This window comes from Gracilinanus agilis, chromosome 4 (genome assembly GCF_016433145.1).
Source record: "Gracilinanus agilis isolate LMUSP501 chromosome 4, AgileGrace, whole genome shotgun sequence".
Classification (NCBI taxonomy): domain Eukaryota; kingdom Metazoa; phylum Chordata; class Mammalia; order Didelphimorphia; family Didelphidae; genus Gracilinanus; species Gracilinanus agilis.
This window is the reverse complement of record NC_058133.1, coordinates 31773407-31783897: the sequence shown is the minus strand read 5'-3', so window position 1 is coordinate 31783897 and position 10491 is coordinate 31773407. Positions and strand designations below refer to the sequence as shown.

Here is a 10491-nt window from a genome sequence, read left to right as displayed (position 1 = left end):
TTTCCCTTTTCCTTTCCCTTTCCCTTTTCCTTTTCCTTTTCCTTTTCTTTCCCCTACTCTTTTTCTAGGCTCAATACCTAGTCCAGGGCCCAGCCCAGAAGTAGGTTCTTCAAAGTGTGTTGAATTGATACTTGCTGGTTGGCTCTAGAGGGCAATAGTGGGTAGATGGATAGAGCTGTGGAGACATATTTCACTTCAATTCCTCCCAGGCAGAGCTGCTCCCAGGAAGCCTTGAGAGATAGGGCTCTTGTCCCAGGAGGTTTTCAAGCAGAAACTTCCCCTTCAGAGCAATACAAGTTGGCTTAGATGCCTGGACCCCCTTCTAGCTCTGGGGCCCCTGGGAACTTTTCTGCCATCCAGTCCAATACCCTTTATTTTACAGATGAGGAAACTGAGGCCCACAAAGAGGAAGGAGATGCCCAGAGGCACAAACAGGATTAGAATTCTCAAGTTTGAAAGAATCTCAGGGGCTATCCAGTCCAATCCCATCTCATTTTACAGATGATGAAATGGAAACGGAGAGAGGGAAAGGACTTGAACCCTTCCAGCAAGGTACTGCAAAGTGGGCAGGTGTCCTGGCTCCAGACAGTGGGCAGGTGTCCTGGACTCCTTCTTCTACCCCATGCAGTCAATTGCCCCATTGAGAGGGACTCAGATTACTGCTGGCCTGACCAAACAGGTTGGGGAGGACCAGCTCAAGCCCAAGGCTATAGCTCCATGGGACCAGTTTCCAGGCCCTCTGTGTACCTTCTTCCCAAACCCCCACCCCTGGCTCCTGGCTTGTACCTCCCCTGCCTCTCATTGGCTGGGCCTGCAGGTGGGTCCTTTCTGTCCAGCATTGATCCCCCAAAGGGCTTTTGGCCCTTCCTCCATTCCAGTCCAGAACAAAGCCAGCTAGTGGTTTGCTATATGAACTGATCCTAGGGGGAGAGCTAACAAAGAATTTATCATTGACTCACCTTCGGATCTTGGGACCTGATATAAAGGACAAAGGTTCAAGCCTGTTCTTGAATCTTTTAGCTCTCTTCACTCCTGGGAGGGAGCCTCATTAGGCTCCAATTAGGTACCATGGGTGCTGGCCTGGGATTAGCCTGGCTCCTGGGAGGCTTCTCCAGCTTCCTCCAGACCTCAGTTCTGCTGGGCTTGGTCCTGCTGCTGCTGAAGGGGATCCAGTTGTTCCGGCGCAGGCAGAGGCTACTGAGAACCTTTCAGAACTTCCCAGGTCCTCCTGCCCACTGGTTCAGTGGGCACCTCCAGGAGGTAGGCAAGCCCTGAATCGGGGATGGGGTGGGGGGAGGCCCTGCAATGATGGGTGAGACCACCCAATCAATATGGCCACTGACACGGTATCCTCACCAGTATTAGGTCCTGGTGTCAGTATCTCATCCATTCCACGGAATCTCAGAATCCCAGTTACCTCCAAGGCCATTTCATTCATTCATCCATATAGCATTTAGGAAAAAGTCCCTACCCTCACGGAGCTTTTTGAGGGGTGAGAAATAGCCCAATACGATCAAAGGGTCTGGAAGGTACCTCAGAGGTTATTAAGTCCAACCCCCTTTTTTGACAGATGAGGAAATTGAGGCCTGAAAAAAGAAAATGACTTAGCATCATAGGATCAGAACTAGAAGGGATCTCAGAGGACTTCTCTAATTTAGCCCCCTCATTTTTATAGAGAGTCTGAGGCTCAGGGAGGTTACGATTTACCTCACTCACTCATTCAATCAGTCAATGAAATAAGTATTTACTAAGGACTGTCCAGGCACTATGCACCAATATGTATTGTATGGATATAAGGAAATACCAAATGCAAATTGAGTAATATGGGACAGGAAAGACAAGAATCTGGGAAAGAGATAAAACAAGGCTGGCAGGTCTTATTAATTAGAGAAATGCCATGTGCTCCCTGTTTCTGGATTTCAGGAAAGCATTTGCCCAAGTCTCTTAAGCTATCTTGTGGATAAGATAGAAGGATGAAGAGCGAATGATAGGAGAATTAGGTGAATTTAGCCTCAAATATTTCCTTCCTGTGTGATCCTAGTCAAGTCACTTAACCCCAATTGTCTAGCCTTTACTGCAATTTTGCCTTAGAACTGATATTTAGTAGCAAATCTAAGATAGAAAGTAAAGGTTTCTTTTTTTCTTTTTTTAAAGAATTAAGTGCCCTGGGAGTGGGAGGAAAGAAGGGAGGGAAAGAAAATGAATTATGTAAACATGGAAAAATATATATAAAAAAGAATTAGGTGAAGTTAGAGTTGGCTGAATGACCAGACCTAATGGATATGGTTTCAGGGGAGAGTCTCTAGTGGGATGCTGAAGGACTTTGTCTTTATTCCTAAAGAGTTCAATATTTAATTGATGCCTTGCATTAAGGCAGGTGTTAAGACTCATCATATTTGTGAACTCACAAAGCTGGATGCTGAGAACTAAGGAAGAGTAAGCTTTTTCCTCTTCCAAGCCTCAGTTTCTTCTATCTGGCCCAGTGTGTATCTATGCAAAAACCCCTTCCATAATGTCACTCTTTAGTGGTCATCTGCCTTCTGCTTGAAGACCTCCAGTGATGGGCAATTCTCTACCCTATGAGACAGCTCACATTCACTTTGACAGATGATGAAACTGAGTCTTGAGAGGGCTAAAGTAACTTGCTCATGGTCACTGGTAAATGGCAGAATGAGGATCTTATGGCTATGTCTCTATGACTTGGGGGTGGGGGGAAAGGCCTTCTCTCACTATAATGTGTTGAAGATGCTTCTTCATCCCTGGTCTTGGGACTTGAGTTTAATTTGAGTTTTCCAAACCGTTTTGCAAATCCTTCAGGGTCAGGGTCAGACGTTCCAGGCTCCCTCCCACTTCCAACCCCCCGGCAAGTACTGTTGATCTTGGCTGGTCTTCAGGAACTGAATTAGGGGCTGGATTAGCCCTAGCTTGGGTGCTTGAGGATTAGAAGGTAGCTAAAGTTTGTCAGTTGGTCAACAAGCATTTATTAAGTGTGTGCTCTGGGCCAGGAACTATTGTTAAGTGCTGGGAATTATTATGGGGAAAACCAGGGAAGTTAACTTAAATATTATTTGTGGGCTCAGTGAGGTGGATAGGAGACAGGAAGGGACAATGGATAAGACTTTACAAGCCAGGAACCAGGTTTAACTTATAAGGGGAATGACAGTTGACAGAAATGGCAGTTAAGCCTGACCAACTGTTACTCAGCCCCACCCAGCCTGGAATAACTTCAGAGTATTAAATACGCACCATGAGGACTTTAAAGTACTAGGAAAACATGCAAGGAAACAGTTTAATTATAATATGAGGGGATAGGAAAGGGGGTTAGGTGAAGCTATGACTAACTACCCAGGACTGGAGTCAAAGGGGGTAAGATCCTTAGCCAAGCTGGCTACTGCCAAGTTTTGACAGCTTGGCTATGGACCTGAGGAAGAGGGCTTGAATTTGGGGTCTCACAACTGTTCCAGAGATGTTATCAGGATATCAGGAACCAACTCCTCCACAGCCGATGATTCAAAGTGACCAGCTAGGGAGAGATGTCTGCAAACTGTCCACCAGATCACAGGTCACTTCCCTTCTCTGAGTTGACTTGCAGGATTGTCTTCTGCCTTTTCAACCTTCACCACTCTCCAAGATCCCAGGGAATCAGGGTACAACTCCATTTCCTCTGAGGTCTCCCAGGGTCAGTTACAGCTTGTCCCAACCACCATGGAGCCCATCCCAGAGAGAGCAAGGCCCACTTCCTGCTTCCCCCTTCCATTTGGCATTCTCCAGCCCTTCCTGTTAGGTCTCCTAAATAATAACTAAGTAAACCTCCTCACAACAGAATACACATATAAAAAAGAACAACCCCTTCTTTCCTCCAGGAGCTTATGGTCTAGAGGGTGGGGGGAGAGGGGAGTGCAAAAGAGAACAAAAAGAAGCTGAAAAGGAGATGGTGAGATGGTGAGGGGAAGCTCCTCTGTTAGAAGGAAGAATGAAGAGGCACAAAGGGGTACAGGGGTTTGGAAATGAAGAAATGGCTGGCCTTGGCTGGCCTTTGTTGGGAGTTTTGGGATCAGCTTTTCCATCCACAAACCATTTAGAGGGGTCCCAAGAGTAAAGGGTTCTAATGAGATGTGAGCACCAGGGCTGATATGATCTCACAGGTTAGGAGGTTCTAGGACCATGATGGAGAGATATCATTGCTACCCAGATCACAGAGTAGTTTTGAGGAAAGAGCTGTGTAAATCTGAGTGAACCTGACTGGTATGATTGCTCTACCGTCCCTCTCCCACTCTCTGTAAATTTTGGACAAAATGAACTGCCTCTTCTTCCCTAGACACTCACCATTGTGGAAATTCCACCGAATGGTCAAGGCCCAGCTCCAACTCTAACTGTCTTCAGGAAGCTTTCCCTGATTTCTTTAGGTAGAAATGACCTCTCTTTCTTCTGAATTCCCATTGGGTACTTGAGGGTTGGTGCTTCTTCCTCTAAAGGTTACCATGGATAGGTCCTTTCCCTTTTCTAGCTTCAAGTTCCTCCACTATAAAACAAGAATTTTAGTCTAGGTATAAAGTTTCTTCTAGTTGTAAATTTTTATGAAATTTAATGGCAGGGAATCCAATGATTCCATCCAACAAGCATTTATTAACTACCTGCTGTGTTCAGAATCAGAGGGGGGCACAAAATCACAATCAGAGACTGTAGTCTTTGTCCTCATGGACACACAGGTCTAGAAGAGGGATGTGATACAGATATAGGTAACTCGTTTAAAATAATGCATGACCAGGCACTGAGGTGACTCAGTGGATAGAAAGCCAGACTTGGAGATGAGAAGACCTGGGTTCAAATTTGGTCTCAGATATTTTGTAGCCGTGTGACCCAGGCAAGTCACTTAACCTCAATTGCCTAGCACTTGCTGCTCTTCTGTCTTAGAATTGGGTTATTGTAGCTAGCATTTACATAGCAAATTCCATATGTTATTAATAAAACTAGCTAGCATTTATGTAGCATCCGTCATGTACCAGGCACTGTTCTAAGTGCTTTGCAAACATCTTGTTCATTCCTCACAACAGTCTTGGATATAGGTCTATTATTATCACTCCCATTTTACAGAGGAGGAAAGTGAGTCAGAAAGAGATTTATTTAACTTGCCCAGGGTCACATAGATGGTAATTGTCTGAAGTAAAATTTGAATTCAGGTCTTCCTGACTCCAAGCCCAGAGTTCTCTCCACTGTGCCACCTCATTGTGTAGCAGAGGTGTAAACACAAGTCTATATGAGGTTTATGGAAGGAAATTTTTATTGCTCATATGAATCGTGAAGAGGTATGTGCCAGATCCCTCCAACACTTGTAAGCTTACTTCTTCATCAGGTCTGGTACTCCCTCAGCTCACTGTAACTCTGATCCTGTGACCCAAAACCCGAGGAGGCTCAGGCAGAACTTTGCTGAAGGTCAGGTTCAGCTCTTCTTCACTCCCAGAGCTTCCAGGTCTTCTTGGCTCCTCCAAGCGATTGATCTAGTCCCATGTCTCAGTCTCCTTTGAACAGTCATTTCTCTGGACCCTGACCACTCTTGGCACAGGGCCTGAGCACCTTTGATTTTGGCCCTTATCTTGCATAGATTTCTGGATGGTCTTTGGTCTCTGAACCTCAACAGGAAGCACAGACCTTCCTTTCTTTCTAGCCTATATATATATGAAAGGTCTCAAGTCTTATTTAAACTTTCTCTCCCCCAAGGAGGGTCACAGTATACACGGTGGGCCTTTAATTAATGCTGTTGAGCTAAATTATATATTTTATTTTTTATTTTAATTTTTCAGTCCCAAATTTTCTCCCTCTCTCCACTGCCTATCTTACCCGCTAGAGAAGGCAAGAAATACAATAGCATTGTGCATGTGAAGTTTAAATATAAGTAGAAATTCAACAGGCTAAAGGTGGGATGAATTTCAGTATTAGGGAATAGTGTGAACAAAATGAGAAAGAAAAGTAAAGCTGGCTCCAGATTACAGAGGGTCTCGGATGTCAAGCTATGTTCTAATGTTATCAGCTTTAGAGCTTAAAAGTTTTGAGCAGAAAACTGATATGAGTCTATCTGTCTTTTTACATGGAAGATAATTATGGCACCTGGTGCCGGCTAGGTTGAGAAGAGAGGTAGGAATGTTGCCAGAGGTCAGACAAGTGATAGTAAGAGAGTGCCTTAGGGTAGGGGCCATCACAGTAGAGAAGAGGGGATGGAGGAGGTAGATGATGGGTATATGAGCAATGAGCTGGCATTCATGCTTTTTTAAAGACCTCCTTCTCTCTAAGATCTGAGTTCTAGTCCAAGTTCTGCTAGATGTAATTGGGATTCAGAAGCTCTAAATTGACATGTCTGATCAGGACAGCTTTAGAAGATTGAGATATCTAGAAGATATCTCATTAGTTTGTTCTGCCACTATCCAGTGGCATATCCATATTATATAGGGGCTCACACACCAATCATTTGTTAATCACCCTACTATGTGCCAGGTGCTATGCATTACCCTAGAGATATGAAATTAAAAAGAAAACTCTCATCCCTCAATGAATTTCTTTTCTTTTTCTAAAACCCTTATTGTCTTAGCATCTATTTTGAGACCGAAGAATGGTAGGGGCTAGGCAATAGGGATTAAGTGACTTGCCCAGAGTCACACAGCTAGAATGAGGAGACAGAATCTATATCTATGTCTATATACTTGGCAGCTAGGTGGTACAGAGGATAGATAGATCACCAGGCCTCAAGCCAGGACGACCTGAGCTTCAGCCATTTACTAGCTGTGTGGCCCTGGGCAAGTCATTTAACCCTGTTTGGTTCAGTTTCCTCATCTGTAAAATGAGCTGAAGTTGTAAGCTACTTCAGTATCTTTGCCTAGAAAACCTCAAATGGGTTCATGAAGAGTTGTCCATAACTGAAAGGACTGAACAACATATCTATATTACAAAGAAGCTGAGTGGCAAGAGAGGGGAGGAGGAACCAGGAAAGAAATCATGTAGAAGGTGGAGCTTGAGCTGAGTTTTGAGGGTGAGCATAGATCTTAAGAGGACCAAAGGAGATAATATAAAACTTGCCTTACAAACTTGAAAACACAAGATAAATGCCAGTGACGACGATGATGGTGATGATGAAGAGGAGGAAGAGAATGGTGCTGCTGCTGGTGGTGGTGATGATGAATAGGAGGATGGTGATGACGATGTGGAGTTGAGGATGGAGAACATTCTAGGCATGGGGGTCAGCCAGTACAAAGGCAAAGAGATGGGAGATAAAGTGTCCCATGTGAGGAACACTAGAAGGCCAATTTGGCTGACTCAGAGTATGTGAAGAGGGAGTGATATGTGATAAGGATGGAGCATTAGGGTAGGGACAGATCAGGAAGGGTTTTATATGTTTATATGTGATCCTAGGAGTAACTGGGAGCCCCTGGAGTTTTCTGAGTAGTCAGATCTATGCTTTAGGACAATCACTCTTTTGTTTTTAAAACTCTTACCTTCATCTTAGAATCAATATTTTGTAGACAAAAGAGCAGGTTAGGCAATGGGGATTAAAGTGACTTGCCCAAGGTCACACTAGGAAGTGTCTGAGGATACATTTGAACCCAGGAGTTCTGGGCCTGGCTTTCAATCCACTGAACTACCTAGCTTCCCCCAGGAGAATCACTGTTAGCTATATAGAGGAAGAACTGGAGTTGGGACAGGCTTGATACAGGGAGACAGATTAGGAAGCTAGTGCAGTAGTGTAGGCAAAAGATGATTTTACTTGGGGAAATCTCCAAATATAATCTGTATCTCAGTATCCATAAATTGATAACAGGGTCTCTAGCTCCTAAACTGCCATGGTAGCCATGCTATCAAATACCGGGCAGCCTTTATTTCACTTCCGAAACACAGAGAAGTCACTGGAACCTGTAAACATTGCAGGAAACAGATAATGGGATTCTCACTTATTCAGTTCGTCTGCAGGGTGAATCCTGCTTTTCTATGGGAGTCTGAGTACTCTCATCTCAGGACACCTTGTAGTTTAATTTCTTCTTGAAAGGGAACTAACTGAGCTTAAGGTTGTCAGTCATGTAACCTCACTCCTTTGGTGTGGTTAATTCCTCTTTCCTCTGGGCCCCTAAAGCATGCCTTCTTTATATTGTTCCCCTGAGAAGAGGAATGCACTTAAGAATTGACAGACTAATAATTCCTTTCTCAATAGGCCTGTATTGTCTCAATTTTGTGGTTGTCCTCACTCAATACTTTTAGTTGTGCTGATTCTTTGAGACTCCATTTGGAGTTTTCTTGGCAAAGATACTGGAGTGGGTTGCCATTGCTTTCTTTGGCTCATTTTACAAATGAAGAAACTGAGGCAAACAGGGTTAAGTGATTTTCCCAGGGCCACATATATAAGATATGGGCATGTTTTGCTATTTCCTTCTCCAGCTTATTTGACAGATGAGGGAACTGAGGCAAATAGTGTTAAGTGATTTGCCCAGGGTCACACAGCTAGGAAGTATCTGAGGCCAGATTTGAACCCACAAAGAAGAGTCTTCCTGATTCTAGGCCTGACCACTGCACCACCTAACTGCCCCTCATTGTCTCAATAACTCTCTGTAATAAAAGGGAGTAACAAGGTCTTCCTTAAACTCTCGCTTCCCCATGGCATAGCTTTAGTCCTTGGTTGCTGCTTCTCTGAGGAGCCACATGAGGGATCCTCTTCTCTTTCTAAGAGTCATTGCTGTGTATTCAGTGGCCCTTTTCTGGATAGAAGGTCAGATCACTGACCCCTCCGATGACTTGTGAGATAGCTGCAAGACAGGGAGTTTCCCTTCTCTGATTTGGGTAGATTCTGGAATCATACTATTGAGGACATTCTTCTCCTCTAACTAGATGCTGGGGGTCCAAGAATGGCGCTGTCCATGAATTACCCCCTGGGACACCTGAGGCTCTCTGGGACACTACTACTGCCCCTCTCCTATTGTCTTTTGGGTTGAGGAAGTTAACTCTTAGGCCTCTGGTTTCCTAATTGAAGGGGACAGAAAGAGAAAAGGTGGCTAAGGACCCGAAACTCTGATCAGGTTACCCAGGCAAGCATCTGCATTTGGGAAAATTCCTCTCTCTGCCCCCACCTATTGCACTCTTGCTAATTATCTGGAAGAAAGAAGGTGACAAAAGAGTTAAAAATTGCAAGGCAGGTCTACTGGTCCATTTTCATAGATTAACAGAAAGGGTGATCCCTACAACCTCAACAAAGTCCATCTTCCCAAGTCAGTTGTCAAGCTGTTCAGTTGAGTGTGTTCTTTTTGACCATATGGATCATAGCACACTCATGCTGCCCATGGGGTTTTCTTGGCAAATATCCTAAAACGGCTTACCATTTATTTTTCCAGCTTATTTTACAGATGAGGAAACAGAGACAAAGAGGGTTAAGGGACTTGCCCAGGGTCACACAGCTAGTAATTTCTCAGGCCATTCTTGAACTCAGATCTCTCTGACTCCAGTTCTAGCACTCTATTCACTGAGCCTCCTTCTGAGTCCAAAGCAACCCATTAAACTAGAGAGTGGCTCTAGGCTTTGAGACCTGCCTCTGGAGGATCCAAGGAATAGCTCCAAAACAACCAAAGTAATTGGGAGTTAAATCTCGTCTGAGTGTCAGGGTTTCCTTAGTAAGAAGAGATCTTTCAAGGGCTCCCCTCAAAGACTCATAAAATTGATGAGTGAATTTCCCTAATTAATGTCCCATAAACTCCTCCCTCCTCCCCAGATATTTGTGGTCAAAGCAAATCAAACTGGGCATGCCTTTGGCATATTATTGTCAGGAATACCTGGGGCTACAGGTATCTTTTAAAAATAACTTCCTTTGAAGTTTCTCTTTGAGACACTTCCAACCTAAAGCCCGCGGCCTCTTGTGAGGGAGGGGACTGAGCCACTATAGTTAGGTGGGCCCTGAGCTTCCAAAGATCATTCCCAAAGCTGACATCTCCCAACCAATAATTAGGAAAGAAATGTAAAAATAAGTAGGAGTAGAATGGCCAACTAACGATAAAGGAAAAATAAATGAGGAGCCACCCCACTGCCGGGCCACAAGATTTCCTTCCAAAATTAAAAGCAGTCAGCCAGTATTAAGATCCTTCTAAGTGCTCAGCAGGACAGTTAGAGGGCCCGGAGGATAGGCTTGTTAGACCCAAGAATGGAGATCAGAGAAAATGCAAGTTTACAGGAGACACTTTATTACTAGGACGGCTCCCAAATAGAGCCATGCCTGGGGGGAGGTTTACAGCAGTTATATAGACCCTCACCCTCTGGAATGTTGGCTAAGTTAGATAACAAGTTTTCTCTGGCTCAGGTGGGGCGCCCAGAGGGGGGTCGTGGTTCCCTGACTGCCATAAATCCGCATTCCAACCTTGCATTTACTAACTGCTATAAGTCCCACTAGCTTCTTATAACTGCCTTATAACTTGCTATAATCTCACTGATTTGCCAAACTCCAAATTCCAACCTTGCATTCCTCACTTT

The 10491-nt window shown here is 44.4% G+C and overlaps 1 protein-coding gene across 1 annotated transcript in view; it reads left to right on the top strand.

Moving 5' to 3' along the window:
* The first annotated feature begins 1068 nt into the window (after positions 1-1068).
* LOC123245740 (cytochrome P450 4B1) overlaps positions 1069-10491 on the top strand; it is a 137389-nt gene continuing 127966 nt past the window's right edge. Inside the window, exon 1 of the mRNA XM_044674743.1 lies at positions 1069-1260. Within this exon, the coding sequence (XP_044530678.1) occupies positions 1069-1260 (192 nt within the window). The remainder of the gene's footprint in view (positions 1261-10491) is intronic.